The following is a 23,186-nucleotide window of genomic DNA, read 5'->3' on the forward strand; positions in this document are numbered from 1 at the left end:
GAATCAAATGATAGTTTCAAAGAGAGAGCTTCCTGTGAAACTTTCTTATTTTATTTCATTTATAATTATTAAAACAATAACTGCTACATAAACCCCATATTTCACATTTCATAATTGTCCAGCCTGCCTATTTAGTCGAGTGGTCATCGTATCCACTCTGCAGCCAAGAGATTGTGGGTTAAAATCCCACCTTGGACACAGATGTTTGTGATTGTCCTGCTAATTCTCTGTGGGAAGGGATTCTATGACTTTACCACTTCTTCTTCTAGCAAACGGCTTCACTCCAAAATCCAGTAAGTTATAGGAGTAACCATGCTTCATCAGACCAGCGTTAATTATTATTATTATTGTTTATTATGTGACACCTCCAAGAAGTCCAAAGACTTATCGAGGGAGAGTGTGCCAAGTGCATCGATTGATTCCTTTCCAGCTACTAACCACGGTCAAACTTGCTTATCTTTTTGCTGGGCCATTAGTAGCAGAGGCTACCAATCACCCAATCTTTGCTGTTAATAAGTAATTGACCATTCAAAAATTTAAAAAAAAAAAAAATCAGCTAACGCCTTTTTATTCCCGTATATACGGGAGTAGGCGAGGCCATTTAGCCCTATCTAACTTTTGGAGACTGAGTGGGCAGTTCAATCTCCACTGGTACCCAATCAGAGACAGGTGGCCCAAGGCTATCACTAATTAAGCGGTACGCAGTGAAGAGAGACGGCTCAAATGTGCCGCCATCTCGTGGTCCCTAACCCTAACACAAATATATTTAATGTCTGAAATAATGTGGGTTCTACGGTCGATTTTCTTGAGTTTACAGGACGAAAAACCCGAGTTTCCGGGAGGAAAAACCTGCTTGCCCGTGCCAGAGATCGACTAACTCGGGAACCGGTCGAAAAAAGGCTCAGAAAAATTTCCTCTAGTCGCCGACTAGACTCGAAACCAAGACTTCCTTCGTGCGGCCTAGCGCGGTGGTGTGCAAACGCCACATCCACTGAGCTACACAGGCTCTTCAAAAATTTAATTAATGAATTAGTCTTGATCTGCCTGTAAGTGAATCAGGGCCTCGCCTACTTCATATATTTTCCCCCTTATCCTTATATCAGATTTATTTTATTTTATTTATTTTTTATTTTATAAATTATTCTACATTTCTTCTAAAATAAGAAATTAAAGATATGAAACAGAAAATTTTTGCAGGAAATTTCATTTTTCAGACACCAGAAGGGAGTCGGGTATTATGTTTGCATTTGTCCTTGAACACGTGAGTCATGTTGGACAATTTCTAAATTATTGACATGAATATCTTAATCACAGGCTAGTATTGTTACATCATGTTTTTTGAAAAATGTGATACACTGGTGAATGAGCTGGTTGAGGATGGCTGTCTTGAAAGAAAGGTGAGTAAAAATTCATTTGGAGTCCGAATTTTTAATTTCATCAGTTGTTGCATTTCAGCAAAAGCAAAGCTACATTTTTTCACTTTATCTCTATTAACAGGGTAGTGAGACGAAAATGGTTTTAATGCACGCTTTACTGTCATTGGGTTGGGAAACCTGGAAAAATTACTTCTTGGGATGAGACTTAATGCAGAGAGTCAGGGAAACTAGATCATCATGGGAGGAATGGTGGGGAGGGATGTGTGTGAAAGTTCAGCTATGGTATGTAAATGTTATAAAGATATGAATGGCTTTGAACATGACTATACATCTGACAAAGGGATGGAAATGTACACAGAACGAAAAGAGAAAGGTCTACAACAAGTCCAGAAGATCCCATATCTAATTATAAGAAAAGGCCAGGTGTTAATTTGGTATGGCTACATACATATGCCAGGAGCATCAGAAACACATGGGTTGAGTTTGTTGCTTTATTGAATATGACGTGGCCTAAGATTGTTGGCATTTGTGAATCCTGGCTATCAGCATTGGATATGGTAACTGGGATCGAGTATAATGGGTATACTATTTTTAGGAATGACAGAAGACATAGGAGAGGAGGGGAGTTGTCTTATATCTAATGATATAAGACAACTTGAGTCCATTTAAGGTAGAAGCACATGATGTAATAATGTCTCATGTAGCAGTGAGTTTGAGGCTATCTGGTGGGAAGTGGAAACTAGCAGAATGAAATATATGGTGGGGTGTTGCTACAGACCTGGCTGTTCATTTGAAAGGAACGAAGAAATGCATTACCAGTTTACTCTAATTTGTACTAAAGGAGTACCAGTTGGGTGATTTTAATTATCCAAACATTGATTGGGTAGAATAGGAATCTCATAATAAGAATGAAGCAGAATTTATTGAGTTGTAGCAAGACAACTTTCTCAAGCAACATGTGAAAGAAGGAAATTGAGTCAAGGTGATGTTAAATTAGTATTAGATTTGTTCATAGCAACACAGTCTCTGTTAAGAATATGACTATTTTATTATCAGTTTGTGACAGTGATCATGCCATGTTTTCCTGGCAGGTAGCTAAGTATATTGATGTTTCAGTTAGGACAGGTTACATGTTGAACTACAAAGTTGGAAATTATGATCAGCTTAGGAGAATAATATCTTTGGTCCATTGGTATCATTTATTGAATAGGAAATATATCAGCAGTACATGGGAATCTTGAGGAAGTATCTGAATGCATCTTTAGAGTTCAAAGAATAAATAGAGTGGGAGGGAAATGGATGTACAACTTTATTAAGCAACAGATCCATAAGAAGATTAGGTGGAAGGAAGGTGTTGTGAGAATAAGAGTGAAAGGAGTTATGAAGTATATGAAGTGCAGTCCAGAAAAGTAACAAGTATTGTAAAGCTAAATCAGAGTATGAAAAGAAATTGGCAATGCAGTCTAAAAGCAATCCAAAATAATTTTATTGTTATGCTGCAAGTAAAAGAAAGAATGGATTTAGAAAAATAACTTTACTGAATGCGAATGATACTGTACTATCAGAAGCCAGGAGATTGTTCAATTAATGAGTGCTCACTTTTCTAAGGTAGAAGTCCATTTAAGTTGATATCATTTGGGGTGTATGGGACATGGTGTACAGTGCTATTATTGATTTAGATGAAGAGTTAGAGGTGCATAAGAATGAAGCTGAAGAGCTATTGCATAACCTGGATAAGCATTTGGCATTAGGAACTGATGGAAACTCAGCACATATTCTAAAGACGTGTTCAGTCATTGACATATTTGTATAACTTGAGTCTCAGCCTCAGGAAAGATATCACAAGAATGAAAGGAATGTATGCTAATTCCACTGTACATGAGTGGTGCAAAAACTGGCCTATCATTATCTTTGGTGTGGTGATGAAGATTTAAGAGAAGTCAGCAAGAACCTGCATACAAAAATGGGTATATAGACAAGTTATACTTTGCAAGGAATAGCCTGAAAGTCTGTTGCATAAACTGGAGAATATGGGTTTGGAATATAAACTCTTTTGACTTGGATAAGTGGATGGTTGACAGACATATCAAAAAGTGGTGTGCACTTTTTGATATGTCTGTCAACAGTGGGTGTGAATTTGCCAGATTTAAGGTGACCATTGGTGTACTCCAGGGTTCATTCTATATATTTGGTCTGTACATTAATGACATTAGGAAGGGTTTAACTGATTCAGCACTTAAGAATGATTTGATTATGGTAGAAATGTGGGCAAATGAAAATGAATATCAGTTCAATGTTAGTAAGTGTTAGTATGTTTGCACTTTAGCATGTTGAAATTTCTAAGAGCATATTATATAATATAATATAATAACATATTATAATATATTATAATAACAGCATATTATAGCAGAGTTATGCTACAAGCATGCTACATGAGGCTAGTATAATGGTGGATAGGAATCTGAGGTTCAAAGATCACATAGCAAAAATTGCAAATACAACTCAGAGAATGATTGCAATGTTGAAGTGAACCTTGACATGTAAGGATAGGGAAGTCATTTTTCCTCTTACAAAGGCCTTGATAAGACTGCACATTCATAGGAAAGAGGAGAGGTCTGTAAACTTCTGACTGGGTGTTATAGGATATCATTTGAAATCCTATGATGAAAATTTTTATTATATGAAAGATGGGGAGAGAACACCAGAGTATCCATAGAATTTATGCTTGTTCGCAGTTAATAAAAAAGTAAGAGCTAGGTTTTTCCCTTATAGAGGAGTGGGTGAGTGCATCTATTGTGAATAAATTTAAGGGAAGGTATGATAGCTGGCTTGGGTGATGTCTAGCCTCCTTCCATGAGTCTTTGACTCTCTGGACCACCACCACCACTACTACTACTAATAATAATAATTGCATGCCATAGTAGTATTTAACATTTAAGTAGAGGTTTTCCTGGCAAACCAAAGTTTTAATTATCTTAATTGCAGATTGAATATAATGTCCCTCTATGCATAATTTTTGTTCCTTCCTAAATGAACAAAAATAATTCTTTCCTAATAGTTCCTTCTTATCCCCCTAGTAATCAGCTGCAACCCTCTCAAAGAGAAGAAGCCACAGGATCAGATCAGTTCCTTCCTAAGGCAACTCGCAGTATGGCAGCGAGTGTATTCCTGCAAGCTCTCTGGTCAATTTATGTATGAAATGTTTATAGTTTGTATTCGGCTTTGAAATGATGTTGGATTTAATATCCAATTAATTTATATAATTGATATTTAAGTTTTGTAGACCCGGAAAAGGTATATGACAAGGTGTCCAGAGGAAAGCTCTTCACGACGCTACAATTATATGGTATAAATGGGATACTATATTAAGCATACGTAGTCTCTATTTGTAAGTCAGAATTGAAGGAGGTACGGGAAGATTGAGGTAAAATCAAGTGTGTGACAAGGGTGCACATTATCTCCACTCTTACTCATTATCTATATGGATTACGCCATGAAAGAAAGTGATATTAAATCTGATATCAAAATTGGTACTATTAATCTTAGCTCTTTACTTTATGCAGATGATGTTATCATCATTATGGTTTATTCGTAGTATATGATACACTTTGAAAAGGGAAAAGAGATTTACAGCAAAATAATTAAAGATTACAAAGTATGACTTTTCTATAACTGTAAAACTGCATCTGACATCTACCAGTTAGCTATCTTGAGCTAACTGGTAGATATCAGATACAGTTTGACAGTTCAGTCTGTTGATGGTTTCACAGATGTATTGCCAAAATTGTTTCATTGCTCTTCCTCTATGGCGATTGCCATCTTCTTATTTGTACAGAATGAGAGAGTTTTTGGAATGATGTTATATTTCTGAATAAATCCAGTACAAGGCTATAAGATTCCCTGATTAAATTGCATAAGTGTTGTAATAAATTTGGTATGCAAATCAATAAAAAGACAAAGACAATAGGCAGAAACATTGAAAACATCAACTACATTCTGAATGGTGAACCTATAGAACAAGTAAAACATTTCAGTTAGTTAGGCACAGTATTTAGTAAAGATTGTAAATTAAATATGGAAATACAGGAAAACTTCTCTGAACACAAATTTGATCTACCCTATAATCAGTTAGCATGATTGAGTGAAATGATGCTATTTCCTGCTTTAAGCAAGTGATTAATCAGTTAATGCTTTGTGTATGTTGTGCAAAATTTTTTGTCTCCAATCTGCAGCCAGCGGTGGCCTGTATCTCAAATGCACGTGCAAACTCTGTTCTCATGCTCAATCACTTTTCCTTCATTTTGCTTTAATTTAGATACCTATAAGGCTTTATTATATTCAACCCCTGATATGGAAAAAAGAAAGACCGATAAAGAAAGCGCCAGTAATAAAAAGAGAAGAAAAGTAATTATCGTAAAACATAGTAATTACGATAAAGACATAAAACTGCTGCTAGTAATACAATCATTGTACGAGAACCGGGATACAGCGAGTCTACAGTTTGGACTATATTAAATAAGAGCAAAGAATACGAAGAACAGTGAAAAGTTGCTACTGCTACAAGTACAAGGAATATTCAGGCAAAAGCTCTCAATATTTTTATATCATTGAAAGAGATCTAATTTCAAGAAGAATGTGAAGCTTTACTTCGAGTTTAAGATGGTTTGACCATTTTAAAAATCTAAAACTAGACTGCATGACAAAAGAATAACTGGAGAATCTGCTAGTGCTGATAAAGATTCTGCAACCAAGTTTCCTGAAGAATTGCAAATCAGGAGGGTGATTATGACAATCGTCAAATATTCAATGTTGATGAAACTGGTCTCTTTTGGAAGCATATGCCAACAAAAACTTTCCTAGCTAAAACTGAAGCATCTCAACCTAGATACAAAGTATCTAAAGATCATCTTACGCTTTTATTATGAGGCAGTAGAAGGTTACTTTGAACCTAAACCAATGTTAGTTTAACATGTGCAAAATCCAAGATCTAACATTATTGAAGAAATCAGTGCAATTTGAAAATAACTTGGATTTAATGAACTGGATAATAAAGATGTGAGAAACTTGCTCGATTTCTATTTAGAACAGTTAAGCGAGAATGATCTCCTTCAACTAGAAGAACAGCAAGCATATGAAGAAGAAGAAGAAGATAAGGAGTGTGAACAAGAAAGAATGTTATCACTAAGAAAGCATGCTAAAAATATTTTTTGATGCTGATCCTGATATGGAACGAAACTTTGAAGTCAGCTGAAATCTTGATAAAGCGATTGCCAGCTGTTGCAAATTGCATGACAAGGTGAAATTTTTTTTTTTGTAAAAAGTAGCTCAATCAAATGTTTAGACATTAAATAAAAATTTAAGCAATTGATTTTTATTAACTTTGATGATATGCTCAAATAAATTTTCACTGTAAATTACAGTGTAATTTTTTTTTCAGATTTATGCTAGCTGATGGATGAATTATAATTAGTTATTGTTTATTGCATTCGCTTAACGCACATTAATGGATGGATTAATTAATGCGTTAAGTAAGGTTTTCCTGTAGACAACAGAATTAGTAAAGGTGGTATGGTAGGAATTCAGCTGAACAAATTTATATGGAATAAAAAAAAAAAAATAGTCAGAACATTAAATTAGCCATATACAAGACTGTTGAAGCTAATTTTAACTTATGGATCTGAGACTTGGGTTAGAAATAACACTTGATCAACGTCTGGAGACCTCTGATATGAGAGTTCTAAGAAAAATTAGTGGAGTGGACAGATGGCAACAATAGTACTATCACTTCAAAAATGAGGATAGAACTTGTCATTTTAAGCATTCAGGAATGCGTTAGTAGAGATAATCTAAGATAGCATGGTCACTTAAACAGAATAGGAGAGGAAAGATTAGCAAAACAGGTATTCTTTGCTTGGTTAGCAGGAAAAAAGATCCAGTGGAAGACCAAGATGTAGGTGGATTGATAAGTAAAAAAGCGCCTTAAAAGACAGAAATATAAGATCTGATAATATTGGAGTCTTGAAAGATAACAGATTAATTTGGAAGAAAATTGTTGATCAGAGGTTGGTAATGGTGAAACCTTTTCATGTAGTACTATCATAATTATCCTATATGCCCCCCCCCACCCCAAGGAATTTGATGACAATGATGGTGATTCTCTTCATTCATTTCTCCTACTGTTTTTTGAAACGTTCTTCTTGTATTAAGTGAGATATAGTAGAGATGGTTGGTTGTGTAGTGTGAAATGCCATCCTGTGGTAATCTTTAGACTCCTTTGAGGTGTCACATAATAATATTATTTTCTAAGGAGTACAGTTGTTTACAGGTCTTCAAAACCATTCTTATCAAGTATGTTCTTTCTGCTGCACTTTGTATCCATCCAGAAATATATGTTTTTAGGATATTGTATTGTTGGGCTGGATGATGGTGATTGTTTGATTGAACCTATATATTCAGGGCACATCTGAAAAGATATCCTAATTACTTAATAAACAAGATCCTCTCCACTCAGCATTCAAGCTACACTTCAAACTAGTAACTCTTATCTGTTTGTCTAAGAATAAGAGTTATTGCTTACTTTAAATATATATATTGCTTACTTTAAAGACAACTCTGTCTTTAAAGTAAGCAGTATGACCCAACAATTTTCTTAAATCATCAGGGTGACCAGACTTGGATAAAAAAAATGACTAGAAAATAATAATTACACATTACAGATGTTATAAGAACTTCAACACACTAATACATGTAAACAGAGTGATGGAAAAACAACATTATATTAACTAATTTGCAAGCATTTAAACAATGCTAGTGTTGTTGCTGTCACATTTTGTGGCATAAAGTGTGTCATGTTCCAGTTCTGCAGTAGTTAAATGTTTTGATGAATGTAGACCAAACTTCATTCAGGATTAAACCTTACCAGGGTGTGTTGAAAAGTTGTGATAGTCACCATGAAGGAATTGAGGTAGAACCATATAACTTACACATTATTATATATATTCCCGACAAAGTGTTATACACTTGTTATAATGCTGCTGCATTATTTGCAGTCCTCTGAGAAAAAGTTTTTCCCTTATTGCACAAACTAGTCCTCAGCTGCAGATATGATGTAAACATCTGTTGTAAATTTTGTTCCTTTAAGTATTTCTTTAAATTTGGGAATAGGAGATACTTAGATGGAGCTAAGTCTGGTAAAATAGGGTTGGTGAAGCAGACATTGAATGACCAAGTTGTGTATTGTCTGTTGGGTTTCATGAGCAGTGTGAGCAGGTGCGTTGTACTGCAGAAGCAATACAGTCCTCTGCTCAGATTCTGCAGTGTTTTTCTTTCAGTACCTTCTTGATTTCCTTCAGAGCTATTTCACCTTTTTTTTTGAGATACTTGGTAAGGATTACACCATCCATATCCCAAAAGACAATGGTAAGAACCTTGGGATGACAGCGCATGTTCTCTCTTTTGGTCAGCATTTAAACATTTGGGGAACTCCTTCACTGAGGGCTTCTGAATGTCCAGATGTTGGTGGATAATGACCTGAACTCATTCCTTGTATATCCCAAGAGTCTTTCCAATGTTTTTAGCTGGTATTTGTCTATCATCAAGGATCATGGTGTGCACTGCATCGATGTTATCAGGTGTGATCACTGTGGAAAGTCTTCCTGACCTGGGGGTATCTGTTGTCTCAGGATGCCCAGTTTTAAACTTGGCTACCCATTTGTCAACTAGTGGATATGCTGGGGCACAGTCCTCTTAAAGTTTCACACAAAGTTTGGTGAATCTCAGTTGTGGACTTTTCTTGCAGCATGAAAAACTTGATGATGGCCTTCGCCTCATTTTTTTTTCAAAACCTCTCACATGTCTTCTAATATATCCTAAAAGAAAAAGAACAAATTATTACAATTTGATGAAACATGGGGGTTAAAGAGTTTTAAGAGCTGTTCTTTCTTGTGGTTATATCAGTTGCTTTAATATCATTTTTGTTCTAGATGAACTGTTTATCAGAACCTTTCAGTCTCCCCCTCCCCTTGTAGTTTTTGTTATGTTGTGTTGGTATATGGAGCATTTCTCTGAGACTTCTTTAAATTTTCTTAGAAAACAGTTATGGTCAATATGAGTATCTGTTTTTTGCCCGAATACTTGATGGCCTATAGTTGCTGTGTGGAAGGCTTATTTAGGCCCCCATAACACAGTTAGAAGAAAAATAGAACCTTGTGTTCTTTGATTGGAAAAGACTTGCATTTGATTCTTGTCAGGACTAGAGGAAATCTTTATATAGTTTTTTTTTTTTTTTTCAATTGAAGCCAATTTCATATGGAGGCAGCAGGATTTTTCCTCCAAGAAATTTTCATCCTGTGCACATGCAAATCAGCCATAAGAACGAACGAATACACACAAACAAAACACCGTTGGTGATGGACAGTAGCATCATTGTATGTAGTTGGAGAATTAAGTAGTAGGGGGGAAGACAGCAAGATGTATGTAGCTGAGTAGAGTGTCCTCCCACAATGAGTCGTGATCTGAAAGTTGGGTTAGAAATAAAGCACTTGATCAAAGACTAGAGACCACATATTATTACCCTAAGACCTCATGGAGTCAAAGACTCATCTGGTAGGTCCTTTTATCATACCGTGTCTTAAACACACTCAAACTCCTTGCAGACACCACACTCTCACACAAGGCATTCCAGTCATTCGCAACTCTGCACGAAAAAAACCTGCCTCTCACTCCCCTACTCGCACCCTCTTTATACAGTTTTCAAGGATGACCTCTGGTTCTTCCCTGATCTCCCACTATTCTCTGTAGAACTTCTCCACTATTGATCTTATAACAACCCCTTACCAACTTATAGGTCTCTATCATATCTCCCCTCTTCCTCCTCTCCACCAGACTCTGCAAATTACATGTTCTCAATCTTTCCTCATACTCAACATTCCAGCGGTCAGAAACTACCTTAGTTAGTCGCCTTTGGACCCTTTCCAACATCTCTTCATCCTTCTGAAAACCCGGTGATCAAATCTGGGCACAATAATCCATGTGTGGCCTAATCAAAGCCTTATACAACAGAACAAGAATCTCCATACTTCTACACGTCAGTGTCCTCCACATCATTCCCAGAAGCCTTTGTGTTGTCTTCACAATTTTGGCAATGTGTCCCCTAAATTTTAGATCTTATCCACTATCACCCAAGATCTCTTATTTCCTCTACCTTCAACAATATATTCTCACCAAGCATAAATTCTGCATCCCATCTTTGTTTTCCAAATTTTAAAACCTTACATTTTGCAACATTGAACTCGCATCCCCATTTCTGTGCCCATTCACTCAATTTATTCAAGTCCTCTTGCAAGGCTACAACATCTTCACTACTTTATGGTCCTTTATTCGTCTCAACTTTGCATCATCTGCAAACAACGGAATATCTCCATCCAAATCTTCGCCAATATCATTAATATACAAGTTAAACAGTAATGACCCTAAAACAGACCCCTGAGGCACTCCACTAGTGACTTTCCTTTTCCTGGATATCACACCCCCATACACAACTTGTTGATACCTATCAGATAGCCAGTCTCTAATCCAATCCATTAATCTAATATCCAACCCCATCTGCTCTAGTTTGACTGTCAACTTATCATGAGGTACTCTATCAAAAGCCTTTGCGAAATCCAAGTATATTACTGTGTATCCTTCTCCTCTGTCCAAGGATGCAGTCACTTTATTGTAATAAGTAAGTAGATTACTAAAACATGACCTCCCTTTAGCAAATCCATGCTGTCCATCAAAGATTATACCATTGTTGTCAACCCAACTCTGGATCCTAGTTCTCACAAGCTTCTCCAACAACTTAACCACAACACCTGACACACAGATAGGCCTATAGTTTGATGCTTGATTTCGATCACCTCCTTTATGAAGTGGCACAATCTTGCCCTCCTTCCACTTTTTAGGAACTTGACCAAGTGCAAGACTCGTATTTAAAAAATATGTCAAGGTAGGTGTCAACTCCCTGGCACATACCTTCAGAATACGAGGTGATATATTATCAAGTCTCACAGCCTTATTTATATCTAGTTTACTCAACTCCCCATACACCTCTTGCTCACTTACAGTCAGTCTCTCCTCCCCATCATCAACTGCTCTCAATCTCTCCATGAAGCCACATTCACAAGATTGAAATATCTTTATGAACTGCTCATTAAGTATCTCCACCACACATTCCGCAACAACAGCTGCCTTTATACCATTTTCTCCAATCAATGTCATCCTTCCATAATCATTCTTTCTTTTGCTGGCTACATATCGAAAGAACTCCCTAGGATTTCCTTTGGCTTCATTAGCTAACTGCTGTTCATACCTCTCTTTAGCTACACTCACTAACCAAGTCACCCTCCTTGCCTGGTCTTTGTAGACCTCGTGAAATTGGTTATTTCCACTTCTCTTATGCTGTTTCCACAATGCCCTTTTTCTCTGTATCACATGCTTAATCTCTTTATTCACCCATCTCACACCTACCTTATTTAACCTTCTACCCTTGGAATACATTTAGATATTGCATCTACTAGATAGTTTTTGAAAATCCACCAAGCTGCATTTATCTTTTCCAGCTAACTCCTCATTCCACGCTACACCCACAAGCTGTCTCCTGAGCTCTTCATAATCCCCCCCCCCCCCTTGTAGTTCCACATATACCCTTTTCTCACAGGGGTCCTCGCACTGCTGGCAACCACCCAGGTAATCACCTCATGGTCACTCTCACCAATTGGTGGATGATTTGACACCTCATTTATAATTACATCCTCTGATGAGATGACCAAATCCAAGACCCTTAATCCTCTTGTGCCCTCTGTTGCATACTGTCTGAGGTAGTTATCCCTCAAAAACTCAAGAAACTCATTTTCTTTACTTCCAGTTGCTATCTCATCATTCCAGTCCATATTGCCATAATTAAAATCATTATACATCTCCTCTAGGAGATGTGCTTTGCATTAAGGGTAAATATTAAGAATAGTGATCAGAGTTAATTCTACCTTTACCAAGAGTTGCCTTTTTTTGCACTACGTACAGGATCAGCTAGACTTGCAACACTTGCAGGTGCAAACTTGACTGACTTGTCTGTTTGCTTACTTGGGAATTGGAGTAAATAAAACCAGGTTTATATTTAAAATAACTTGGTATCTTTAACATATATTATACCCAAGGTAAAAAACTTTCTACATATATATATATATATATATATATATATATATATATATATATATATATATATATATATATATATATACATGAGTGGTTGCAAAACCTGTAATTGATGCCACTTGTAAGATTTTATGTATTTCCTCAGATTTAATTTATATTTTAAAATTTTTATATAATTGTATATAAGACTAGAACTATTATATTAACTTTGCCTTTCAAAATAGAAATTTTTTATATACCAATTTTACATTATTCTCAAACATTATTTTATTTATTTATTATTATTTTTTATTTAAATTTTTTTTTTTTGTATCACACTTGCACATAAGAGGCCATTAGGCATTTAGCAAAGTAATTTGTTAATATCTCTGTTGAATACTTGGAGGTTGTAATTCTCGGAGGATGCTTAATGGAGATGGCTCTTCTACAGAACCGAGGCTAACGGAGTGAAAGACAAATGGGAGTAGCAAGTTTAGTAGAATAGCATTTCAACTGTAGAAAGATGTTGGGCAACTGTATCTCACGTTGATGTAGATCATAGGTTCCCAAAGTGGGCGGTACTTCCTCCCAGTGGGCGCTGAAGCCTTCTGGGATGGCTATAGTGGGATCAGAAGCATTTGGATGCGTTCAGGCGGTCTAAGGGTTGATGGCTCTTTATAGAAGAAATTAATAATATATATTTAAAAATTAATTATTTTTGTGATTTTGCGATTAGATAATCATTTAAAATTTAAATATTGCATTTTAATTCATCTTATGCCCGTCTTACACGATCAATTTTTTTATCAATTTTCTATTTCAATTATTTAATCATTTGAAAATTTACCATGTCAGATAGAAATAGATGTCAATTTTCTATGTCAATGAGAAAATAGAGCATGTATATATATGTGTGTATAATAGGTTATGTTTACAGTAGCAAATATGTTCGTTATATTTCATTTCAAAATATATATAAAATATATAAAACCACTTTTCTAATTGATTTGTACAAAAATAAACCCAATTTTATATAATTTAATATTGCGAGTAAAAATAATAATGGCAAGAAAGAAATAAAATCGTAAATTTTAGTTAGCCGAGTTAGTACTAACTTATATTGCTAACTAGAGGGAAAAAACAAAGCAAATATTATTCAAAACTTATTATACTGTTTTCTGTGGTTATGTTTTGTAGGTTTGTTGTTTATATCTTGTGTAATTATTTTATTTATTAATTATTATTTATAATTATTCGGACAATGTTGTGGTTAGACAAAAAATGCGCTTGCGTGCAAAATTTAACTGTGTTCAAGATGAAGCACATATTGGCCACTTCTTTTATTATTATTATTATTATTATTATTATTCCTGATACCTCCAAGGAGTCCGAAGACTCATCGTGGGAGGACATCTACAATTCTCTCTACACCTAACCTCTACTACGAATCATCTCCATCAACGCCATCTACCGCCCACTTCCAACACAACCACAACTAATAATTTTTGTCTGTAAATTGCGTGTGTTCTGATGGGCCGATTTGTATGTATGCGGGATGAAAAACCCGAGTTTCCGGGAGAAAAAACCCTGCTACCTCCATATGAGATCGGCTAACTCACCTTCGATTGAAATCGACCAGATAAAGATTCCTCCCGTCGCGACGAGAATCGAACTTAGGCCTATTCCAATCGAAGGGCGCAATGTACCGTCGTTCTTCCAATTGCGCTACGGAGGCGCTTCTTTTTAAAAATTTAATGGCATAAGCAGTAATGTATCATTAGTTGCTATTTACATCAAAAATATCAAATGGCTTGAACACGTAAAACTGTTATAATGGGGGGCGTTACAAAATTTATGTCTTGCAAAGTGGGTGGTGACCCGAAAAAGTTTGCGAACCTATGATGTAGATGGATGCAGGCTCTGCTGAACATTTCTCATGGAAATACGTGTAGAAGCTGATAGTCTATAAAACTCATTTGGGAAGTAACTAAGTTTATGAATGTTCCATTCAGAAATGGTTGAATGCTGAACTACTAAGCAGGAAATTATGACCAACTGAGGAGTATGCTGAATACAGTGGAATGGGATCGGTTGCTGGATGGAAAGAATATCGACAGTGCATGGGAAGCATTTAAACAATACTAAATGATGTGATATCAGAATGTGTTTCGAGAGTTCGAAGAATAAATAGAGTAGGAGTCAAATGGATATGTAATCTAATTAAGCAAGAGATTTGTAAGAAAAGGACGATGTGGAAGGAATACTGTTTGCTAAGGATGACTTCCGTTATGAACGTTATAAGCAGCAGGCTAGAATAGTCACAAGTGTTGTACAGAAAGCAAAGTCTGATTATGAAATAATCAGAAACTAAAAAAAACTGGCTCTGCATTCTGAAGACAACCCACAAGAATTCTATCAATATGCTGCAAGTAAAAGAAAGAATGAATATGAAAGAATAACTCTTTTAAATCCAGATGGCATGAGGGTTGCAGATACAGAAGAGGTTGTTCAGTTAATGAGTGCCCATTTCATTAAAAGCTGTCAACCTGGTGAACATAACATTGAGCTCACTGTTACCTCTTCACTAGATGAAGACACGCAGGTGTGTGAGGCCAAGGTATTAGAGCTGTTGCACAAACTGAATAAGAATTCAGCAATAGGGACTGATGGAATATCAGCACATGTGCTGAAAGAGTGTTCAGCTGAACTGATCATTGCTTTGACCAGGATGTTTAATATGAGTCTCAGAACAGGGAAGATTCTGCAGGAATGGAAGGAATGTATGTAATTCCATTGCACAAGGGTGGTGCAAAGACTGATATATCCAACTATCAACCAATTAGTATCTCAGGAGTGGTGGTGAAGATTTTAGAAAAATTAGTTAGGGCCCGCATTCAGAAATGGGTTGGTTGACAGTGAATCTCTATTTTGCAATGAACAACATGGGTTTACTAAGGGAAGGTCATGTTTTAGCAACTTGCTCACATTCTATGACAATGTTACCATTGAACTAGACAAGGGGGAATGGATACACATGACACTTTTGGATTTTGCTAAGGCTTTTGATAGAATACAGCATGGAAGACTGTTGCATAAATTGGAGAAAATGGGTTTGTTTTATACAATATTAGTATAGATAGAAGATGGCTGACTGACAGATATCAGAAAGTGGTATACCGTGGATATGAGTCTGCAAGGTTTAAGGTAACAAGGTGTACCACAAGGATCAGTGCTTGGTCCACTGTTATTCAAGCTGTACATTAATGATATTGGGAAGGATGATTTGACATGCAACATACAGCTATTTGCTGATATGCAATCTTTGCAAAATGATATGAATAGGCAGGAATTGTGGGCATAGGAAAATAGGTGTCAGTTCAATGTCACTTCAACATGATTAGATATTCAGTGTCATATTATATTGGCAGGATTAGGCTAGGAATCTTGGAGTGTTAATAGATAGGAAGTTGACGTTCAGGGGCAATGTGGCAAAGATTACAAATACAGCTGAAAAGATAATTGCAATGCTCAAATGAACATTCACATGTAAAGATAAGGATGTTATTTTGCCTCTTTACAAGGCCTTGATAAGACCTCACTTGGACTATTGTGCGCAGGTCTGGTCTCCTGGTTTCCGATGTGATTCTGATATTTTGGAGAGAGTACAAAGGAGGGTGTTAAAAATGATATCAGGATTGTGGAATACTGATTATGAAGACAGGTTGAGAATTTGTAGATTGCAGACACTAGCAAACAGGAGGAAGAGGGGTGATATGATTGAGACTTACAAACTTCTAGAAGGGTCATACAGGATTTCAATTGATGAAATTTTTCAATTTATGAAGGGTGGGGAAAGGACGAGACAGCATCCTTGGAAACTGAGAATGAAGGCCGCCAAGAAGGGTGTGAGGGTTAGATTTTTCTCTCAGAGGGTGGTGCATGGTTGGAATGGATTGCCTTTGGATGTTGTGAGTGCAAGCAGTGTAAATGAATTCAAGAATAAGTATGATAGCTGGTGTGTGTAGTATGTGGCCTCCCTCGATGAGTCTCTGACTCCCTGGAGGATCTCTCTTAATAATAAAACAGTGATTAGAAAGTCTGTGAATGAAGAGTCATTATTTAGCTGAACAGGTCAATAATTTTAGAGATTCTAGGTATACACCTCAAATGTGAGTATAGTATTCCAAGGTTTGACTGATTTAGGATTTATACAGAATAAGTAGCTGGACAGATAGAGCATAATATTTGAGCAAAAAAAAAGATCCAATTTTTGGGAGTGTAGGAAGCATACTTCTACTAGAAGTAAAAGTAATACAAGTGACGTAATTATGCTAGAATAGGCTAGGAGAGAGAGAGTCAGAAAAGAGAAATCTGAACTTGACTGTTAAGTTAAGCATTGTGAAAGGTAAGGGAAGAAAAACTAAGATCTTTTAAGAAAAAAGATAAAACTGTGTTTTGGAAGCAGTCAATTCAAGGTGACAAGGTTGTTATTGTTCCCTTAAAATATTCAGATAGTTTTTAGGACTTTCATTGTGGTTGATCTTGAAACTTTAGATATTTGAGCATTGCAAGGTTTGTCCTATCGATTATGCTGTTATCAGCAAAATTGCAGAGAGGGTTTGAGATCAGTGAAAAGGTACTTGTTGTATGTGATAAAGAGAGTGAAATAACAGAGCTCTGAGGAACACCTACATTAATATCAAAATCTGAAGAGAAACACCCACTGCCATTACACATAGTGAATGATCTGAGAGACAGCTGGCAGACCATAAAATAGTAATTTTCCATAAAGCCCTCTTCCATGCTTTGGAAATGTTAAGTGCAGCTCAGGCTTCTCCATATCTTTCACTTGCACATGTCCAGAAATCGGTGATGTAGGCAAGGAGATCTGCTGTGGATCTTGATTGGCAAAATCTGTATTTCAATCACTGATTAGTAAAGTATTCTAATTGTTGAATAAGTTGACTGTTCATAACCTTCTGCATTACTTTAGACAACATTGAGGTGAGAGCAATAGGTCAATAGTTTGATATTAAATGCCTATCACTTTTTTTATTTTTATTATATATGCACTTACTTGCTTCCATGCTATGCTGTAGTGCAGATGCTGGTTAAGTATTGTTGAATTATTTAAATATCCTAACATAATTTTGTTTACAGAAAAATTGTTATTTTAGGTAAATTGAAAATGAAATAAAAGATATAAAAATATCATTATGTTGATAAAATTATGTTCAAACGATATTTGACTGTAAGAAGAATATAGCAGCAGTGCTTTTAGTTTCACTATTAGTGGTTGACTAGCAAGGCTGTTAAGCCTAACCACCCTTTATGGTTTGGTGGAAACAGCCTATCATTCAGCAGTATGAAGAATCAGCAAGATGTACATACCTTTCTACACCATTGGGAGATTAAAATACCTGCAAATGTTTTTTATACTGACTGCAATGAAATAATCAAGTGGGAAAAAAAACTACATCACACTGCAAAGAAACATATCCAGACTGCCATTACTGAAAAATCTTCTTTTCGCTGTTTGTGATACTTGGCTGTGGCGACATCATATCACATAGTTGCAGTTGAGAGGATACAACTTATGCTCCACTGTGATATGAAAACAAACAGCTGATGAAAACACGAGAGAAGATATCATTTACATATGTGTGGAAAGGCATAAAAAATGGAACAGGTAGAAGGATATAAGGAAGAGTTGGAAATAATTCATTTTAAGAAATAAGGAAAAATATAAGCCCACTAATATGTTCATCAAAATCAAAACAATAATCCTATAATATCCATTCACCAACTTACATATCTCTTTTTGTAAGTCAGTTCTTCTTCTTTATCAGGATTTTGAGGCCTACATTCATTTACTCTGTTCTTATGTTCAACATTCCAATCCTGACAACATCTGGGTTACTCATCTCTGTGTCCTCTCTATCATCATCATCATCATCAAATTCCTGCCATGTACCCTCAAGGGATATACAGGATATGATAGTACTACATGAAAAAAATTACATCATTATTAATTTCCTATCTACAATTTTCCTCCAAATCAGTCTGTTACTTGTCAACACTCCAACATTATCAGATCTTATATTTCTATCGTCTAAAGCACTTTGTACCGTATCAATCCACCTATATCTTGGTCTTCCTCTGGGTCGTTTTGCTGCCAACCTGGCAGAGAACACTTGTTTTGCTAATCTTTCCTCGCCCATTCTGTTTAAGTGACCATACCACCTGAGATTAGCTCTGCTAACGCATTCCTGGATGCTGACAATGTCAAGTTCTTTTCTAATATCCTCGTTTTTAATATGATATTGCCATTGATGCCATCTGTTCATGCTTATAATCTTTCTCAGGACTCTCATATCTGTGGTCTCTAGTCTTTGGTCAAGTGTTTTACTTCTGACCCAGCTCTCAGATCCATAAGTTAAAACTGGTTTGAACACTGTCTTGTATACAGCTAATTTAGTGTTCCGACTAATTTCTCTCTTATTCAATTGACTTCCCACTATACCAGCTTTGCTGATTCTGTTGTCTATTTCTATATTTAATTTACCATCTTCAGTAAAAATCGTGCCTAAATAGCTGAAATGTTTTACTTGTTCTATAGGTTCTCCATTCACAACACAGTTGACATTTTTAATGATTCTGCCTATTTTCATTGTCTTTGTCTTTTTATTGCTGACCTTCATACCATATCTATTACAACAGCTATTCAATTTAGTCAGAGAATCTTGCAGACTTGTAGCGGATTTATTTAGAAGTATAACATCATCCACACTGTTTCATTCTCTCTACTGTTTTCTAATTCCCTTTTCTAACACCCCATATACCAGATCTGAGCCCAGTAATATAATTGTGGTTGTATTGTGTGGCAGTGACTTCCTTATCCTCACATCAATTTTTGCAAGCCAGGTCTTGAATTTTAACCTTCTGTTTACCATTACTCTGAGATAGATTTTTAGCTCATTAATTAAATTAGGAAAACTTCTGAATAAAAATAAATAAATAAATAAACAACATGTTTAAGTAATATACTTTACTTTCCTTTTGAGAGAAAAATTATTGCAGGTTAATATAAAGTTTTACTCTTAACTAATCTACTATCCCTTTCTTTCAGAAAACCTGCTTGAAGAACTTGGAGAAATTACTTCAAGAGACTGAGAAGCTGGATCTTGATCTTTCTATATCTGTTCATAAAGAATTTTTGGTTAATTTAATACGAGAAGTGGTCGAAGTAGGAATGGTAAAAGATCTTAAACAGGAATTACAACGAGGTAAACACCATCTTTTGAATATTATTATTATATGTAAACACTATGCCACTATTCATTATCTACTCTTAGTCCCATCTACTACCACTCACCAATGGTATTTTTTGTCTGTAAATATGATTAGTGTTATAGTATTAGAAGCAATCTGTTATTATTACTTTGAATTGTAAACCATGGTTGCAATTAACATATGATCTTAGGAGATTAAAATGATTTAGATTGAACTGCAAAGCTAAGTTTTCTAATAATGGAGCTTCTTTCCTGTTTACTAACCCATAGACTTAAGATTGGTGGATTATTTATTAATTTAAAAACTGAATTATAGTAGCAAATTAGACATACTTATGTTTTGATTCTTAATGTTTTTAATGATGAATGATTTCCACACGATTAATTATTAACTATTATAACTGAAGTCAGTAATTACTTTAAGTGTGTCCAAAACTAATTGAATAAATCAGATATTATTTGCAGTCATTATATAAACAACTCATCTTATAAATATATAAAAGCTAGTCATTATATTGTAAATGAAAAATATTAAGTAATTATCATGTACTTTCTCTCTATTTAAATTGTACAAATACTTAAAATGAAGTGTGTTGAGCTCAGATAAAATTTAACAAACTCATAATGACAAATATATAGACCAAGCTATAACATCCTCACAGTAATCCATCACCTGAATTTTAAGCATTTCACGTTAACTTCAATCAATTAGTTCTCTGAGTGGAGCAGAACAGATAAATTATATCAAATGCCTGTACTACACTTCTCAGTTGTTTCGAGTTCATTCTCTCAACTACTGGAAGATCAAGATTCTCAACTTGCAGTAATTGAGAGATATTCAAACAAATACTGCTTTCCAAAATAAAGAACATGAGCGTTTGTACAATTTAATGATAGTACATACATTAGTTTCTTCTGTTTCACTCTTTAGTGATTGTAGAAATTATTAACTGTTTCTTTAACTTCATCAATTGAATAAATTTCTGTAAGACGTAGCTTGGAAATATCAGCATATGTCAGTTGCTGTTAACAGACTGTATGTCCATGCAAATTTTTAAATAAATAAATAATATTCATCATATTAGCCATGCAATCTAGCTGCAAAAAAGTAAGTTGGAGGAAATGATTGTCTTTGTTGGTGCAAATGATTTGAAAGGCAAGAAGTATTATATGAGGGAGGATGTAAAGGAGTTGTTAGAAGAGGCAAAACTGAAGAGCGAGAAAGTGAAGATTAAAAGTCTCCTACTATGCTATGATAGAGGCGAACTGAGGAGGAGGAGGGTGTTGGTAACCAATGATTCTATATGTAGATTGTGCAAAAGGAATGATGTAGGATTTGAAGATCTGTGGTTTGTGTTTGAAGGGAGGAAGGATTTGTACAATACTGATGGACTGCATCTAAATTGTCATCATCATCATCAAATTCCTGCCATGTACCCTCAAGGGGTGTACAGGATATGACAGTACTACATGAAAAAATTACATCATTACTAACTTCCTATCTACAATTTTCCTCCAAATCAGTCTGTTACTTGTCAAGACTCCAACATTATTAGATCTTATATTTCTATCGTCTAAGGCACTTTGTACCGTATCAATCCACCTATATCTTGGTCTTTCTCTGGGTCGTTTTCCTGCCAATCTGGCAGAGAACACTTATTTTTGCTAATCTTTCCTCTCCCATTCTATTTAAGTGACCATACCACCTGAGATTAGCTCTGCTAACGCATTCCTGGATGCTGACAATGTCAAGTGCATCTAAATTGTTTTGATGTTATTGTCTAGAGAGAGAGAGAGAGAGAGAGAGAGCTTTTGTTCACCAAGCACGCTGAAGGGCAAATTCAGGAAAACTTAAGCAATTAGGGTTGAATAAAGTGAGTTTGTGTGACGGCACCCAAGAGGCGAGTGAGTATGAGAATGACCAAGTGTGGAATCTAGTCTCTCAAGCAAAAATATTGAATAGGGTAGTTAATTCAGGAAGTAAAGGTGGGTGGAGACCTAAAGGGATGCTGCAGTTTCTGTATACTAATGCTAGAACTATCAGGAACAAGGGGGAGGAGTGTTTGGCATTGGTTAATGCAACCTCGCCAAAAGTTACAGCCATTAGTGAAACTTGGCTAACAGCAGATGATGTAGTTATAAGGATAGAATGTGAAGGGTTTAGTTTTTTAGGGAAGATAGAGAAGATAGAATGGGGGGAGTGGAGTACTGCTGATGAGAGTAGATGAATTGCAGCTGAAAAAGAATAGGAGATAGGTATGAGGGGATGGCTGTTCATTTGAAGCAGTCTGATGTGAGATTAAAGCTAGTAAGACAAAATATACAGCTGGTTGTTGCTATAGGCCAGGGAGTTCCACAGTTGATTATTATGGGGGACCTCAAGGAAGGAAGAAAGATCATATGGCAGGAAGGAAATAGAATTTGTACACCTACTGAGAGATAATTACTTAAGGCAGCATGTGATGGAGGGAACCAGGAGTGGAAGAGTATTGGATCCGGTCATAAGATCAGAAGAATTATCCATAATCAAGGTGACCTTATTTCCTCCGATTGAAAGTGATCATGCAGTCTTGACTTGTGAGTTTGTAAAACATGAGGAATGTTCTATCAAGAAGGAGTATATGTGGAACTACAGGTCAAGTGATTATGACAAGCTTAGGAAGAAACTTAAATCTGTGCCACGGCATAAAGCACTGCAGAGTAAGGATGTTAATAGTGCATGGGATATAGTTAAGGGGCATCTAGAGGAAGCAGTATTAAATTGTATACCTAAGGTAAGGAGGGTTAATGAGGTAGGAGTTACATGAATGAGTAATATTATTAAGCATGAGCTGCAGATGAAAAAAATGCTGTGAAGAGTATATAAAGAGAGATGTGACCAGTGAACTTATGAACAGTACAAAGCTCAGGCAAGAAAGATGACCAGCATGGCAACAAAGGTAAAATCAGATTATGAGAGGAATCTAGTCAGAAAGGCTAAAGGAAATCCCAAAAAGTTCTTTCGTTATGTGGCAAGTAAGAGGAAGAATGACTATGGAAGTTTAACTTTAATGAGTGATGATGGGCATGAGGAGACAGAAGCAGATAAAATATTTGAGTTACTGAGTCACCACTTTGCAAGAGTGTATGATCGTAGTGAGGTTACTGCTTCAACATGTATGACAGACACTAATGTGGTAACAGAAGTGGATGAATTGGATATTCTTAGGATATTGCAGTGTAAATATCTCAGAATATCTTAGGATATCTCAGTGTAAATACAGCTGTGAAATTAGATGGGATATCATCTAAGATTTTGGGAGAATGTGAAAAGGAATTGTCAATGCCTCTGAATAGGCTCTTTCAT

The 23,186-nt window shown here is 35.8% G+C and overlaps 1 protein-coding gene across 3 annotated transcripts in view; it reads left to right on the forward strand.

The window, feature by feature from the left end:
* Positions 1–1,260: 1,260 nt before the first annotated feature.
* LOC150101170 (TELO2-interacting protein 2-like) overlaps positions 1,261–23,186 on the forward strand; it is a 161,364-nt gene continuing 139,438 nt past the window's right edge. For 2 of the 3 annotated variants that reach the window (XM_090401443.1, XM_090401445.1), the window contains exons 1-3: positions 1,277–1,397; positions 4,454–4,568; positions 19,678–19,834. In XM_090401443.1, coding sequence (XP_090257569.1) covers positions 1,363–1,397; positions 4,454–4,568; positions 19,678–19,834 — 307 coding nt within the window. In that variant the 5' untranslated portion in view covers positions 1,277–1,362. Of the gene's footprint in view, positions 1,398–4,453; positions 4,569–19,677; positions 19,835–23,186 lie in introns of all 3 variants that reach the window. The other variant, XM_090401444.1, reaches the window with a different exon arrangement.

This window comes from Typopeltis vanoorti, chromosome 12 (genome assembly GCF_054136105.1).
Source record: "Typopeltis vanoorti isolate ZY-2024b chromosome 12, IOZ_Tvanoo_1.0, whole genome shotgun sequence".
Classification (NCBI taxonomy): domain Eukaryota; kingdom Metazoa; phylum Arthropoda; class Arachnida; order Uropygi; family Thelyphonidae; genus Typopeltis; species Typopeltis vanoorti.